At 31.2% G+C, this 17,701-nt stretch overlaps 1 protein-coding gene across 4 annotated transcripts in view; it reads left to right on the top strand.

Annotated features, from left to right (window-relative positions):
* abca1a (ATP-binding cassette, sub-family A (ABC1), member 1A) overlaps window positions 1-17,701 on the top strand; it is a 68,329-nt gene that overhangs the window by 17,765 nt on the left and 32,863 nt on the right. For all 4 annotated transcript variants that reach the window (XR_008837659.1, XR_008837653.1, XM_056456488.1 and 1 more), the window contains exons 7-12: window positions 404-595; window positions 4,459-4,548; window positions 12,954-13,197; window positions 13,592-13,731; window positions 16,017-16,133; window positions 16,759-16,953. Coding sequence is in view for 2 of the 4 variants with exons in the window: in XM_056456488.1 (XP_056312463.1) it covers window positions 404-595; window positions 4,459-4,548; window positions 12,954-13,197; window positions 13,592-13,731; window positions 16,017-16,133; window positions 16,759-16,953 (978 nt within the window). In the remaining 2 variants the exon portion in view is untranslated. The remainder of the gene's footprint in view (window positions 1-403; window positions 596-4,458; window positions 4,549-12,953; window positions 13,198-13,591; window positions 13,732-16,016; window positions 16,134-16,758; window positions 16,954-17,701) is intronic.

Raw genomic sequence — 17,701 nt, 5'->3', positions numbered from 1 at the left:
TATCAAGGTGTATCCATATAAATGGCCCACCCTGTATATTTATAGTATCTCTAGTATCTGACATGCCCCACCCCCATCAAGACTTCTCATTTGCTTTCTATTGGATGCACTTGATCTCAACCACTCTGAGCTTTGATATACACAAAACGCTATTGGTTGTTTTTTTAAAAAAGGGAGGAGCTACTCTACGTCCCGCCCTCTCTTCATGTTTCACTTGACATTACGTCAAACACCGAATAATAAATACACATTTCAAAACACTTCAGAGGACCTTTAAAACCATTCCTGAGCTCTGAATCTTGGCTTTAGATGCAAAGACGTGTTCTGTGCGAATGGTGCCTATGATGATCTAATTAAAGAGAGTTTGATTATTGATTTTCCACTGCTCTTTTGTGATCCGCAGGTGCTTATCAAAGGCTTCGGCGTTCATCTTACAGACCTGTGCAATTCCACGTCTCTGGAAGAGTTTGTGACTATAGCCGATAAAGAGGTGTCTCAGCTGACGCAAAACATCATCTGTCAGTCACCCGCTGATTGGCTGAACAACGCAGAGCATCACTTCCTGTCCAATCTGGACTTCCTGAAGCCGATTCGGGTGAGTAAAGACAATCGTTTATGTAACAGTGTTCCTGAAAAACCTGGGAAAGTCATGGAAATTTGAGAAGGCATTTTCCATGCCTGGAAAAGTTTTGGAAAAATAAATAAACCCAAAATGTTTTGGAAAAGTCATGAACAAATATCTGCCTACTTGAATGTGTTTGAGATGATCATATTGGGTAAATTTTCCCAGAGATGGGCTGCAGCTGGAAGGGCATCTGCTGCGTAAAACATGTGCTGGATAAGTTGGTGGTTCATTCCGCTGTGGCGACCCCGGATTAATAAAGGGACTAAGCCGAAAAGAAAATGAATGAATGAATGAATATTGGGTAAATACAACTGCATGGTTCACATGACGTTCTCTGCCTGGGGTAAAAAAGCAACTCGTAGATTCAGCTTCGCCTCTCTTTCACTCACTTTCACCGTAATTCAAGATACGTTTTGAGTGTGGTGTCCAGAAACAATCGCTAACTATGAAAGAAAGATGCGATGGGTGCTAAAGGCTATTTTGTGCTATTCTTATACAAACACAAGCCAGCATTTCTAAAATGTTCACACAGACAGCAAGATACTTTCTAAAAACTATTTTACAGATAAACACATAGATTGTCACATATGTTTTGATATGCTGTAATAAATTTAAACGTGCATTTTGTCTTATTTACCACATGAACATAGATATTACATGAAACATGAATACAGTATGGAAAATAAATATTGAACACGTCGCCATTTTTTTCAGAAAACATATTTCTAAAGGTGCTGTTGACTTGATATTTTCCCTGGATGTTGGTAACAACCAAAGAAATCTATATATGCAAAGAAAACAAATATAACTAGTTTACAAATTAAGTTATGCATAATAAAATGAAATATTGCAGGCAAAATTATTAAACACATGAAGAAAGGGAGGTGTAGAAAGGCAGTGAAAGCCCAGACAGCAGCTGAAATCTCTCAGTAGTTCTTCAGCAACCCTCTGCTCTTTCTCACTGTAAATGAATATAATCTGCTTCAGTCCAACATCTACATTAGCAGGAGGATGAAGATGAAACCAGGGTGGACATTTCAGCAAGACAATGATCCAAAACACAGCCAAGGAAACTCTCATATGCTTTCAGAGAAAGAAAATCAAGCGGTGGAATGGCCCAGCCAATCACCTGAGCTGAATCCAATAGAGAATACACAATAAAGATCAGATTTGATAGACGTGACCCACAGAACCATCAAGATTTTGACACTGTTGAAGTCTGTGAGAAACTCACACCTGAGCAATGCATGAGGCTTCATTCTCCATATGAGTTTATGTTTGGGTTTTTATCAAAATCTTGTTCAGTTCCATGTCAGAAGCTCCTGTAGAAATATTATTCCCAGGAAAAAACATGCCGTGTCCAATACTTATTGTCCCCGCTGTATTTACCTGAAAGTCCTGGAAGTTTAGAAGTAAAAATATGTATGAACTCTGATGAAACAAACCACATTCGAAAGCCTCTGTTTAGTTGATTATTCGACTTCGAAAGCTTCGAAAGTTTTCAAAAGTTAATGATTGCTTGAATTAAAGTGTTTTATGTCCCATCTATTTCACATAAAAAGCTGCTCGCTGGATGACAGTGAACACAAGAACTCACTTGTTCAATAAAGCAATTACACACAAACTAGGACAAGTGTATGTTTTCGATGTTATGGACCCGGTGAACTTTGTCCAATCTCTCCAAGCTTAACGAAATTACATTGTGGTCACATAATGGTCACTTTTACATAATCTGTTTGTGTAAATCGGAACAATTATTGCTGCATATTTGTGCATGAAAAGCGAGCCAAAAGAGTCTCCGCATATTGATGTCTTTGTATACGTTTGCTTTTGACTCAATGTATTCTTTGTTTTTGAGCAAAGGGATTTCAAGATGCCAGGTCGCTGCTATCTTTGCACAGCAATTTAGTTATGCAAGCATGAGGACAATGAACTCTTTGACATATTTTTCCTCTAAATCACAACGGTATATGCCAGGGTTGCAATATGTGGCTCGCACACTAATTTACATCGACCTACATTACTGAAAACTCCAGACCTGAGACGTGCTTGATGCATCTTAATGTTAGTGACTTCTATGTTGAAGTGATTTTTACACTAATCATTTAGTTTTTTCCTAGTTTTTGTTATCACTGATGTATATTAGGGTGTTCTGGGTTACATAGTATTTATATTTTAGGTTTTTCTTTGTGTGAAAGACCCTATATTCATTCATTCATTCATTCATTCATTCATGTCTTAAAACTGAATCTGTTTTTACAATGGCTGTCACAATAATATACTTTTTATATTATATTATAATTTCAACATCTATCAGTTAATTTTATATTTTAACTTTAGTCTGTGTAACTAACATTTTTTCTACACTCTCAGAAATAAAGGTGCAAAAGCTGTCACTGTTTCGGTACATTTGCAAAAGCTACACTTTTGCTGTTTTTAGGTTATAATATGTACCTTTAGGGTAAAATATGGGCCCTTTAGGTACTAAAATGTACCTCGCAGACACCAAAATTGGACATCTAGTCATTAAAATGTTATGTTATTAAATTAATGCTTAATGCATTCATTAATGACTGGTTTATTTAATGCATTTGATTCTTTCTATATATCAGTATTTGCTTCCGCTTGTGAAAAATCTACTTGTAAAGAACGTTGATTCATCATGTCTTAAAACTGAGTGTGTGTTTACAATGGCTATCACAATATTATAAGTTTTATATTATATAATAATGTTAACATCTGACTGTTAATTTTATATTTTAACTTCAATCTGTGTAACTAAAAATGTTTCTACACTCAGAAATAAAGGTGCAAAAGCTGTCACTGGGGCGGTACCTTTTCAAACGTTACACGTTTGTACCTTTAGGGTACAATATGGACCCATAGGGGTGTCGCAGACACCAAAATTGGACATCTAGTCAATAAAATGTTGTGTTTTAAATGAATGCTTATTGCAATTTCTTATCATTTGTTTTTATTGCATTTGATTCTTTCTATATATTGGTATTTTGTTCAGCTTGTGAAAAAGCTGCTTGTAATAAGTGTTGATATATTATGTCTTAACTTTTTACAATGACTGTCACAATAATATACTTTTTATATTATAATTTGAAGATCAAACTGTTAAGTTTATATTTTAAGTTCAATCTGTAACTAAAATGTTGCTACACTCTTAGAAATAAAGGTACAAAAGCTGTCACTGGGGCGAAACCTTTTTAGGTATTAATATGTACCGTCAGGTCAAGTCAAGTCAATGTTTATTTATAAAGTGCTTTTTAAAAACAACAAGTGCTTACTAAAGTGCTGTAAACACATACACCATATAAAACAAAGGACAAATACAACATACATAATGCTGCAGGCACAGGACGTCAACATGACGTCATATTGAAGTTGTACCCCAATGTACTTTAACGTAGTGGGGACGTTGGATTTTGCTTGGAAATGAAAATTTGGTTGACGTCAGAACGTTATAACTAACATTATTTAGCTTAATTAGCATTAACTAACATGAATAAATACAGTAATAAATGTATTAATAATAGTTTTTTCATGTTAGTAAATACACTAACTAATTTACCATTATTTTAAAGGGTTTCCTGTACCTCTAAGTTACCAATATGGACAATTTAAGTACAAAAGCGGACGTTTTTAATAGTGACAGCTTTTATACCCTAATTTCTTTATTTCTAGTGTACCGTATCGTTTTAAAGTGAAGCTCTAGCAACCACTAATGCAGATTTATTTATTTATTTTTGTGCAGGTTTTACACTAAAATCTGTACAATTTGATTGGCTGATATTGTGTTTTTTGCATATGTTTTGGTCGTGCAGAAAGATGTCAAGTCGGACCCAAAGATCATCAAAGATGTGTCCATTGCTACAGACAGTCTGCTGGAGAGTCTGGGGGCTTTGGCAGTGGAGGTGAGTACACCGAAAATATCTCAAAGCAGACACCAGAGCGGATGGTTTATCTCACACCCCCAGCTTCATAAAGACTCTTATCCCGTATTAGACCAGTGGGCCTGGATTAGTCCCAAAAACAGATTAAAAATAACTAAAAACACTGATAAATGGCTAGCAACACAGAGTCGAGCAGGAGATTTTGAAATAGAAAACGTACTCTTTGTATTTTAATACAGTTTACATGAACATACTGTAGAAATGACAGTAATTGTGCATAGTTACATGTCAGAACCTAAATATTTGCATTTTTAGTATTAAAATTACTTAGCATTTTGTACAATGTTCAGTGGCAGTGTAAAATAATGTAAGCATATTTTTTTTATAAAAAGTTCTACATTTTTGTTTTAGTATTGATATAATGTTAGTTTATATATATGTTTAAAGTTTTCATTATATATTGCATTTGTATAAATTTTACTTACAGTCAGTTTCATTAATAGTTACAGGTTTCCAACATTTTTCAAAATATCTTCTTTTGTGCTTAGCAGAAGAAAAAATGCATATAGATTTATATATACTGAGAGAGATTTAAATAAATAAATAGATTTATAAATTCATATAGATAGAAGTGAAGGGTGAGTAGATGATGACAGAAATTTTGGTAAACTATCCCTTTAAATGTAAAGAAACACCAATAGAACTGGTAATACACATTGTAATATTTCCTGATTTGCATTAAAACAAATGATACTGGCTAATCTTTCAGAGCCAAACCAGCATTCTAAACCAAGTATCTGGCAGTTGACACTTTAGCTGCCCAGCTCTCAAGCGCATGGTGTCTGGCGTTCAGAAACTAAACCTGCGTGTTAATGGAGTTTGTCCCGTCACAAGCCACACGCCACATCCAAAAAATAGTGCTGAGCTCAACAAATGTGACCTAACTTACTTCAGATGTGCAGCAGAAACACATTTTCTCTCTTATTATTTTCTCCTCTTTCATACTGGCCATTTGTTCATTATTAGCAAGTCTCTTTTCAGCTGCAATTTTTTTACTGTAAATTTTACTGATTGTTTCTTATAATGTATAATATAACATAGCTGTAGTTTCCACAACTTTACAGTACAAAAATATGGTTACCATTAAAAATATGGTAGAAACTGTAAAAGTAAACTACCATAATTCATTAATTTATAGTATAATACACTGTAAAAAAATGTAAAATTTACAGTAAAAAACAGCATCTGTGGTTGCCAGAACTTTACTGTTAAAATGTGGTAGAAACTGTAAAAGAATATTCTACATTTTATGGTAAACTACCATATTTAACTCTTTTATTGTAAAAAAAAAAACAATCCATATAAATTTACAGTAAAAACGGCAGCTATGGGGTTGACACAACTTTACTGTTAAAATATGGTAAAAACCATAAAATAATTTTCAAAATTTTACAGTAAAGTACCATATTTCTTTAATTTATAGAAAAAAAATGTCAAAATTGACAGTAAAAAACAGCAGTTCTGGTTACCAAAGCTTTGCTGTTAAAATATGGTAACTAAATAATTTAAAGAAATTTACGGTAAACTACTATATTTTATATAGGATTATACACTGTAAAAAAGTAACATTTACAGTAAAAACAGCATCTGTGGTTGACAGATCTTTACTTTAAAAATTTAATAAAAACCGTAAAATAATTTTCTAAATTTTAGAGTAAACTACAGTTTTTTTATTATTCATAGTATTATACACTGTAAAAGACAATCCATAAAAATCTACAGGACAAAACAGCAGCTATGTGGTTGTCATAACTATACAGTTAAAAATATGATAGAAACTTTAAAGAAATTTTTAAGATTTTACAGTAAACTACTGTATTTCAATAATTAATAGTGAATCAAAACAGCTACCGTGTTTACCGCAACTTTACCATTAAAAATATTATAAACAATGTGAAATACTTTACTATATTTTACAGTAAATTACAATTTTCATTCATTTATAGTATTAATTCACTGTAAAAGACAATCCGTAAAATTTACAGTAATAAATGGCAACTGAACTTACTTGAAGTAACTTGAAGTTACCAGAAATTTACCATTAAAATATGGTAAAAACCGTAAAGAAATGTTCTAAATTTAACTGTAAACTACAGTATTTCTTTTATTGATAGTATTATACACCAGTATAATTCACACAACTACTAAACACCATCACGGTAACACACATACAATTAAAATAATGTAATAAACATTTTTTTATCAATATTAAATATAACATAAACCTCATAAAAGAAAAATACTTAAAAGAACCACAGTAATTCCTGAAAAAAGTTCCACACAGAGAATTATTACAGTTAATAACCGTATATAATAATGACGGGTCATTCACGGTCATGTTTTACAGTGGAGTTTTCTCACAAAACTGAAAGAGAAATGCCGTCTACGCCGACGCTGGTGTCTGAGCGGCTTCAGTTCCTCTTTGTTCTAGTGTTAGACATGCGGCTGAACTCCAGTAACCCAGCGGCACAGGGGTTACTGCAGGTCGAATGGTGTTTGCATGTCTGTAGGGCTTCATTATACGCCTCATGATGGAGACTAATATAACAGTTGTCTGTGCTTAATGAATTCTCCTCTGCACTGTAAAAAATATCGGCAAATTAGCAGTTTTCTGTATTTTGTGAGGCTTGTTTTTATTTTATTTATGCTTTGAGCTCTTAAGTGGCTATTTAAAATACTTTGAATGTTTTATATTTTGTTACAGACATATGGTGTCATCCTGCAACTCTTTTGCAGCATAGGAAATGTCCCAAACCCTATTTTAATTGTCCAAAATGGGAAAAAATTAAGTTTTTACTCTCTGATAGTCAAAGCAAGTAAAAAAAAAAATGTTATGTTAAATATGCATTAAAAAACATTCAGGAAAAAGTGTTTTATGTAAATTCAGACCACGAGTCCACATATATGGACATCGTTTTTCTCCAAAAGTCCATTATATCAAAAGATGATACTTAGATTTTTATTCTAGTTAGGTTCCAATAAGCCCAAATAGCAAAGAGATATAAAAAATGCATGCAAAAAACACCTTGGGCCTTAAGAGGATAAGGCAGTGCGGTGCGCCTTACGTTTTTGAAACGTTAGGCTCTTAATGGTTTTTGTTAGTTTTAGTTAAGTAATCGGCGCCAATATTCAATCTGATTATTTGCTTTGGCTAATTATTATTTTATTTACATTAGTTTTTCAGTGACTTTATTTATTTATTTTAATTTAAATTACATATATATTAGTTTAGTGTTCATAATAGTAATGGTTTTCATATTTTAGTTTCAGTTTTTGTTTGGTTTATTGTGTAGTGATCACAATTGTAGCATAATTAAAGTTAACCCTTAATACAATATCCGAATAAAACCATTTTGGTTATTTTATTGTAGATTTTCCTATTTTAGTTTAGTTTTTATAATGTTAAATGTCATGATTAATTGTAGTTTCAGCTTTTGTTTGCTTTATTGAAGTATTTCAAGTTAAACCAAATTATATATTTTTATATTTGTTCTAATTTCCTGTTTTTGTAAATTATATTTTCTCTAATATGTTTACAACTTTATTCAATACATTTCAGATTTAATTTTAGTCATCTAATACCTCAACTTTAACTGTTGCTTTTGACGAATAACTTAAATACATTTACATTACATTTTATTTTTACATAATCTTTTCGTAGATAACATTAATAACCCAGTAACAGGATGTAAACGTATAGTACAACTTGTCTGTTTGCATTTTCTGATGACTTTACTCACTCCCTGCTGAAGTAATCAGGAAAGTTGTTGATATGCAAATCAAGCCAGTAATGAAACAGTTTGTTTGTTCATTACTCAGAGTGATCTTGAGAACTGCACATGACAGTAATGTTTACAGGTTTGTGAATCATATTGACTCATGATTCACAAACCTGACCGATGGTAACCTTTCCATGCATTGTTTATGTAACACTGCGTAGACACCTTTATCATTATCATTCCATAATTCTCATAACCTGTCCTGTAAACATGCATCCGTTAAAGTGATGGAGAAGTCAGAAAGTGGGTTATGGTGGTGTTTTTGCGCTGCTGAATGAGGAGAATGACCAATAGTAACCTCATCCCCACTCTGCATGCTTTATCGTGTTACAGCAGCGCCACTGTTCAGTGTGTTGTCAAGCAAAATATGCTTTTGCTAAACTCCCTTTCATTCCGAAGCACTCGCTAAGCACTCAATTACCCTAAAACACTTACAGTCATCTGCTATTTTTATACTAGCATTTTGTGCATGCATTTGTGGCATTCCAAACCTGTATATGCAGCTTGTTTATGCTTCATAAAATTATATATAATGCAAAAAAAATAAATAAATAAAGAACAACAAAAAAAAAATATATATATATAGTGCATTTTTAGGGTTTATTCATATAGATACATTGTATATAAAAAGGTGCATTATTATTAATGTAACATCATATATAATGTAATTTCATATATATATTAAATGTAAATATAATTTATATATTATATATTAAATATATGAAATGCTACTTTTTGGTATGTAATGACCATGACCACAATTTTAACATAAAAGTATCATTATAGTAAGCCCCTAACATAATGCTAGAATGAAACTGTTTTTATTATTTAAAGGAAATAAATAATAGCTAAATCTGTATTTATTTCATTCAGATATTTCAGATGTCAGACAATTTAGTTGATATAATTTAACAAAACATAATAAATACAATTTTCTAAAGATATTATATAGATATTTATATAGTCAAAATCAAATAAAAATGTAACATATGGAGAAAAAAGGTAGGGTGGGGCTTAAATTTAGTTCATGATTGATTGACAGCTTGATCCTGTTCTCTTTCCAGAAAAACACCAATCAGGGAAGAGAAAAGATATTGTTAAAGAGAGCAGAGGCTATTTGAATTACATGTAATGTGAATTTAAAAGTAATTATGTGCATAAATTAACTTTTATGGTGACTTAAAAAGTTGAAAGCTGTATATTATTTATTTTCCTTCAGCTTAGTCCCTTATCTATCATGGGTTGCCACAGCGGAATGATCTGCCAACTATTCCAGCATATGTTTCATGCAGCGGATGTCCTTCCCGAACATGCAAAATGGCCCAGCCGGGACTCGAACCAGCAACCTTCTTGCTGTGAGGTGACAGTGCTAACCACTGAACCACCGTGCCACCACAAATATATATATATATATATATATATATATATATATATATATATATATATATATATATATATATATATATATATATATATATATATATATATATATATATATATATATATATATATATATATATGTATGTATGTATGTATGTATACCGGAAAATAAAGAAATAATCTTTCATCTTAACACATGAGACATCTTCAAATAAGTGCAAGAATTGTTTGCTTATCCTGGAGAATTATTTGAAATTGTTTGACGTCGGGAAAACAAATGTCAACATGCAGTCACGCCGGATGACATATAATGACTTTGTTTACTCAATTTTGTCAAAGTGCGTCATTCAGAGCTTCAGGAAAGACTGAGACCAAGATTTATTGAATTTAACTGTAGTATTTAACTGTAATATGAACTGTATTTTACTGCAGGACAGTTATGCAGAATGATACTGTATTTTAAATTTGCATTGTGAAAATGACTGTATATTTTACAGTAAAGACATGCAATGTTGTAAATACATAAACAGCGAGATAAATGGTGCTGTAAATGCACATATTACAAATGCAGTACTTTTTGCTGTAATTGATTTACAGTAAGTCCCTGCTGCCAGTAAGTTACTGTAGATTCGACAGGAAATTGTTAACCGTGTAATGTTTGCATCCCGTTACATGATTCTGATGGAAAATACAAACCGAGGCAAAGCCAGTGTTGTATTTTTGAGACCTAAAGCGTGTTGTCCGCGTGTCTGCCTGCATTCAGACATTAAAGCAGAGGGTGTGTTTGTTGTGAAGTGTTGTTACTGTCAGTTGAAGGGTGTTAACAATGATGACTAAACCCAAACATAATCATAATAATAATAATTCACAATCATGCCTATTTCTGCTGCATGTCTGAAATGTGCAATCATATTTATTTTTAGTCTGTCATCATTTCCTTACACTCAGATCATAATGCATGTTGTTGGCGTTGAGGTTAAGCACAAAAATGTGAAATATTTTCATAATATATCGAGTCTTTGAAAGCTATACAGTAGATTTATGTGGGGGGAAATATGAAATATGTTAAGTGATGCATGCTGTACATTTCGGTTATTTTATTAATTTAATAGTTATTTCAAGTCACACAATGATACTGTTTTTATGTTATACTAAAACATTTGAGAACAAAACTATCTTCTGCTTGCTACAATTAAATATTGAGTTTTTCAACTCTTATTAAAGAAATACGGTAGTTTACAGTTAAATTTAGAAAATTTCTTTTACGGTTTTTACCATATTTTAATGGTAAATTCTTATCAACTTTTATTACTGAAGACTGATTAAGCTGAAAAAGAAACTTTATTTTAGGTGTAACAAGTTGAAGTAATTTAAGCTAATGAAGTGATTTTTCTATTTTAGTGTACTTTAACTTGTTAAAAGTACTTGTTTGCACTCACTACTTACTTCTATTTTAAAAAAATATATATTTATTATCTGTTTTTTGTCCTGTCTCTGTAATGCTGTTGCACTGTAGAAGCTTTGTCACGAAAACAAATTCCTCGTATATGTGAATATACCTGGCAATAAAGCTCTTTCTGATTTCTGATTTCTAAAACAAAACATATTAAGGACTTTTAATTGTAACAAATTGAAGTCATTTGTTTAAAGTGATCCAAAAAATTGTTTTTCAGTGTACTTTAACTTGTTCCAACTTAACAAATGAAAAGTAAAAAAAGGTGTTACTGAAAACTGCAGTAAAATAAAAATGAAAAAGTCTTACATTTTTACATTTTCCCTGTTAAAGTGATTGAAAGATTTGTTTCTCAGTGTACACTACACCTAAACAAATGAAAAGTTTTTAACTTTTTTCATATAACTGAAAATTGTATTAAATTACGTTGGAAAAATTTTAATTGAAAATAATTTCTCAATATTAAGACTGTAAACTTGATCAAAAGATTTGTTTTTCAGTTTACGTTAACTTGTTACAGCTAAACAAATGAAAAGTTTTTAACTTTTTTGCATTACTGAAAACTGATTGAAAAAAAGTATTTTAACAATTTGAAATAATTTGTCTAATTTTTCACTTATAATGTGATCAAAAGATTTATTTTTAAGTGTACTTTAACTTGTCACACCTAAACAAAACTGAAAGTTTTCAACTTTTTTTATGTCTAAAAACTGTAGTGGAATAGCTTTTAAAAAAGCGCCTTTTATGTGTAAAGATTTGTCTAAATTTTGATTGTAAACTTGATCAACAGATTTGTTTTTCAGTGTACTTTAACTTGTCACACCTAAACAAATTAAAAGTATTAAATGTTTTTATTACTGAAAAGTGTAGTAAATTAAGCTGAAGCTTTTACCTAAAGAATTTTACATAATTTGTCTACATTTCCAGTTAAAGTGATTAAAAGATTTTTTTGTGCACTTAAACTTGTCACGCTTAAACAAATGAAAAGTTGTTTTTTATTATTATTACTGAAAACTAGTAAATTAAGTTGAAAAAAAAGTCTCTTTTACGTGTTTAAATATTTAAAATAACTTGGAAAATTTTGTCTTTTAAGTGGAAAAGATTAAAACACTTTGTCTAAATTTTGACTGTAAACTTGATCAACAGATTTGTTTTTCAGTTTACGCTAACTTGTTACAGCTAAACAAATAACATGTTGTCAACTTTTTTTGTATAAATGAAAACTGTAATTAAAGTTGTTGTAAATTAAGGTATTTAAGTGATAAAATTGAGAATAATTTGTCTACATATTGACTGTTAAAGTGATTAAAAGATTTATTTTCAGTGTACTTTAACTTGTTAAACCTAAACAAAATTAAAAGTATATATATATATACATATTACTGAAAACTGTAGTAAATTAAGCTGAAAAAAGTGTCTTTTACCTGTAACAATTTTACATATTCGTCTACATTTCCAGTTAAAGTGATTAAACCATTTTTTTTGTGTACTTACACTTGTCACACTTAAACAAATGAAAAGATGTTTTTTTTAGTTATTACTGAAAACTAGTAAATTAAGTTGGAAAAAAGTCTCTTTTACCTGTAAATATTTAAAATAACTTGTCTAAATTTTGACTGTTAAAGTGATCAAAAGATTTGTTTTTCAGTGTACTTTAATTTATTACACTTAAACAAAATAAACCTAGTAAATTAGGTTGAAAAAAGTGTCTTTGACATGTAACAATTTGAAGTAATGCGTCTAAATTTTCCCAGTTGGCGAGTATGAAGAGCTGGCGCGACATGCGAAATGAGATCCTCTACCTGACGGGCAACAGCACGCAGTCTCCGAACCACATGTATCAAGCCGTGTCCCGCATCGTCTGCGGCCATCCGGAGGGCGGCGGATTGAAAATCAAGTCTCTCAACTGGTTTGAGGACAACAACTATAAGGCCCTGTTTGGAAACAACGGCAACGACAGCGACAGCGAACCCGCATCTGTTTACGACAACTCTTCAAGTGAGTTATGCCCTGTATTTATCTGCTTCTTTCCTTGCAAATAATTGTGACCGATGTTTTTTTTTTCTTTTTTAAATATGTACCTTGTTTGACGTGTGTTCTTGTAAAAAAATCAGATATGCATTAGTATATTAAATCCGTCCATGCCTTAAATTGGAGTGTTCTGGAAAAAAACGGGACTCGAACCAGCGACCTTCTTGCTGTGAAGCAACAGTGCTAACCACTGAGCCACCGTGTCACCCTCACCATAAACATGATAACTATAAATATAAGATCAATGATATTTGCTGCCCATAGATATAAACAAACATAATTGTTCTGTTTATTATAAGTGCGATATGCAGTTTTATCATCTGTTGTGCTAAATGTTTCATATCTGTCTCTTTATTTTTAGCACCGTACTGCAACAACCTGATGAAGGGTCTTGAGTCAAGTCCCATTTCCCGCATGATCTGGAGGGCCCTGAAGCCGCTGCTCATGGGAAAGATCTTGTACACACCAGACACTCCGGCCACACAGAGGATCATACATGAGGTCAGTTGTATCGCTAATCAAAAGCTAACTGTGCTCAACTAGAGCTAAGCAGATTTCTGCCAGTCGAAAATTTGGAGACATTCATTCATTCATTTTCAGTCAGCTTAGTCCCTTATTTATCAGAGGTCACCACAGCGGAATGAACCGCCAACTATTCCGGCATATGTTTTACACAGCGGATGCCCTTCCAACTGCAACCCAGTACTGGAAAACAATTTGGAGACAGCTACTTATTATTATGCATTACTATTATCACTATTATCTAAATATTACTATTATATAAATAGCACTATTATCTATAAATACTGTTATGAGTATTTTATTGTAAAGGTAAAGTCATCAGAACTAGGGCTATTTTATTTTAGATAAAGTCATTTTGTTGCTGCTGGAAGGGCATCCGCTGCATAAAACATGTGCTGGATAAGTTGGCGGTTCATTCCGCTGTGGTGACCCCAGATTAATAAAGACACTAAGCCGTAAAGAAATTGAATGAATGAATGTCATTTTGTTATGTGCTTTTGTCATGTTTACTAATTAGATTTTATCGTTTAAGATTAAAATATGTTTTTTTGAATTCTGCTAATTTATTTTTTATAGGCATTTTCGTTTTTAATTAGCATGCATTTTATTCAAAGCAACAGGTGATTTCATTAGAGCTGTCAAGCGACTAATAAAAAAATTTGTTTAATCAAATATTACATTTGGTTTAGAATTAACCCCATATTCACAGTAATCTTTACAGCCAATTTCAAGCAAGTTGTGAAGCTGAATCAAGAAGATAAAGCATGAAATATGTCCAGATTTAAGAAATTGGTAAAAATGGATCAAGTAATGTAACAAGGACAAATGAAACATTCATAGTATTATTCAATTCAATTCAATTCACCTTTATTTGTATAGCGCTTATAGAATGTAGATTGTGTCAAAGCAGCTTCACATAAAGGGTCATAGTAAATAGGAACAGTGTAGTTCAGTTTGTAGTGTTTTATTTCTAACGTAAGTGTATTACAATACATTTATGTTAGAAATAAATTCTGTTCTTTAGAGTTTTGGGTTCATCAAAGAATCCAGGAAAAACTAATTCCAGAAAAATATTAAGGGAAAGCATCATGTTATTCAAATGTATGTATGATTAGGAGAACTTTAGAAATGTGTTATTAAATGTAAAATAAATAGACATTTTTCATATATATTTTAGGATGATTCATATATATAATAAGCTATAAAATGATTAATCGCAATAAATTCAAGTGTTAATTGATTGCATTTAAAATGTGTAATATTTTAAATCCACATATATCACTAAAAATCTGCAATATTTTTTTATTAAAAGTTTCAAAATTTTTATCTTTTAATATGCAAATGAGGTATTGTTTATTTAACATTTATTATCATGCTTTCCTAGTTAATTGATTAAATTTCAAATCTGAAATTTGCATATATTTGCATATATCTAAAAAAAGTTTCTGAAATTTTATCTTTAATTATGCAATGAGGCAAATAAGTTGAACAATCTGTAAATATCTCATAAAAAATTACTGTATTTTTTGTATTACAACTTTCTGAATGTTGATCTTTAAAAATGCAAATGAGGCATTGGTTATTTAAATATGTGTTAATTTGCATATATCTATAGCTAAAAATATATAGATATATTTAGTCCAAAAATCTGATCATAGGGTATATTTTTTGATATATTAGACTCAACGACTTTATAGAAGGTTTTTTAGCACTCCATAATTACAAAAATACAGTGAAAAACTAGAAAAGTAAAATAATTACATTTTCTATATTTATTTAGATTAAAACATTGTTTATAAACAGACAAACTATGTATCCATCCAAAATAAACGTTTTTAATGTACATAATGTGTGTTTACTCAGTAAATATTGTGCATATTATATATAATACATATATATATATATATATATATATATATATATATATATATATATATATATATATATATATATATGTATATATATATGTATATATGTATATATATATATATATATATATATATATATATATATATATATATATATATATGTATATATATATATATATATATATATATATATATATATATATATATATATATATATATATATAAAATACAAAACCAAAATATTTCGCTATATATATCTGTCTCTTATATCAGATATAAATATTTATTCTATAATTATCAATTAGCATGTTCTCATGTGTATATATAATATATATAAATCACAATTATATATATTTAAAGAGGACCATCCTAACCGCATATCTCTTTTTTGGTTAGGTCAATAAGACGTTTCAGGAGCTTGGTGTACTTCGCGACCTCGGCGGCATGTGGGAAGAAATGAGACCCAAAATCTGGAACTTCATGGAGAACAGTGAGGAGATGGACCTCGTCCGGGTGCGTCACACACACACACACACACCCACACACACACTGTCTTTGTAAACGCAGATAACCTTCCTGAAACACCACACGGTTCCTATAAGTGTCCTCTGAGCACATGATGATGTTGTAGGAGTAGTTGAGTATGTGTGAGTCACACCGCCACCTTCAGGACACCAGCAGTTCTGCGCTTTAGCCTCTGCTGAACTCACATGGCTCTCAACGTGTGCAGCGCAGCGGGAGAACATTTATTAGGAGATCTTCAAACCCTCGGGGGTTCACAGGACTTATCTGTGCCCCAAAGAATGAAAAAGAGCATTATTTTCAGTGTTTTGTCATCATAAGCACAGAATGCATGACTCGCCGTCGTATGACTTCATGTAAGGTCATGCTGATAGTCACAACAGTCATTTAAATTTGACAGAAAATCTATTTTATTAGTATAGAAAGTAATATGTTTTTCAGAGTATACATGTATGAATGGGATATAATAGAAAACACTTCACAGCATATTTCACACCTGCATTAATGCATTAATTAATCTGATTAATGGACTAAAGTATAATATAGCAAGTTGTCTTTTACAGCTACAGTAGTTTTTGCATATTTTTGATGATATTTTTGTTATTTGTCTCAACAGACACTACTCCAGAATAACGCCAGCGCTCGTTTCTTCAATGCTAAGCTGAGTGGGACAGAGTGGCGTGTGGAGGATGTGTCCCGCTTCTTGTCCAAGTCTTCAGAGGACACTCGTCCACAGGGGACAGCGTACACATGGAGAGAAGTATTCAACGAGACCGACCAGGCCATACAGACCATCTCACGCTTCATGGAGGTACACAATTTATCTTCTTTAGCTTCCTCCTCTTAATTGACATTACATACATATTACAAGACACTTCAGGTAAATCAGGTAAAAAAGAACCAACATTTATCACAATGCATTGATATTTTTGGTTTTACAAGTTTCTGAAATGCTATTTCTAAATATGCAAACGAGGCATTGTTTATTTAAATATGTGCGAATTTGCATATATTTGCATATATCTAATAAAAAGATTGAATATATTTTGTTGTACTACAAGTTTCTGAAATATGCAAACGAGTCAATATTCGTTTAAATAGGTGCTAATTTGCATACATTTGCACATATCTCATTCAAAATTCAAAGTTTCTGAAATTGTATCTTTAAATATGCAAATGCAGCATTGCTTATTTAAATATGTGCTATTTTGCGCATATTTAATCAAAAATTGTATATTTTTGTAATAAATATTTCTGAAATTTTATTTTAAACATGCAAATGAGGCAATGTTTATTTAAATAGGTGCTAAATTGCATATATTTGCATTAAAGTCATTAAGAATTAGCATTTTTTGTATTACAAGTTTCTGTATTCAAGTTCTTTAAATATGCAAATAAGGTAAATAGGGTAAAATAAGAGAAGCAGCATTTATCACCATGCAAGATAAACAAGATAAAATAAGAGAAGCAACATTTATCACCATGCTTCCCTGTTAATTGATTGCATTTAAAATCTGTAATATTTTAAATGTACATATATTTGCATATATATCACTGAA

This window comes from Danio aesculapii, chromosome 1 (genome assembly GCF_903798145.1).
Source record: "Danio aesculapii chromosome 1, fDanAes4.1, whole genome shotgun sequence".
NCBI classification, from domain to species: Eukaryota; Metazoa; Chordata; class Actinopteri; order Cypriniformes; family Danionidae; genus Danio; species Danio aesculapii.
This window is presented reverse-complemented; position numbering and strand designations above follow the sequence as displayed.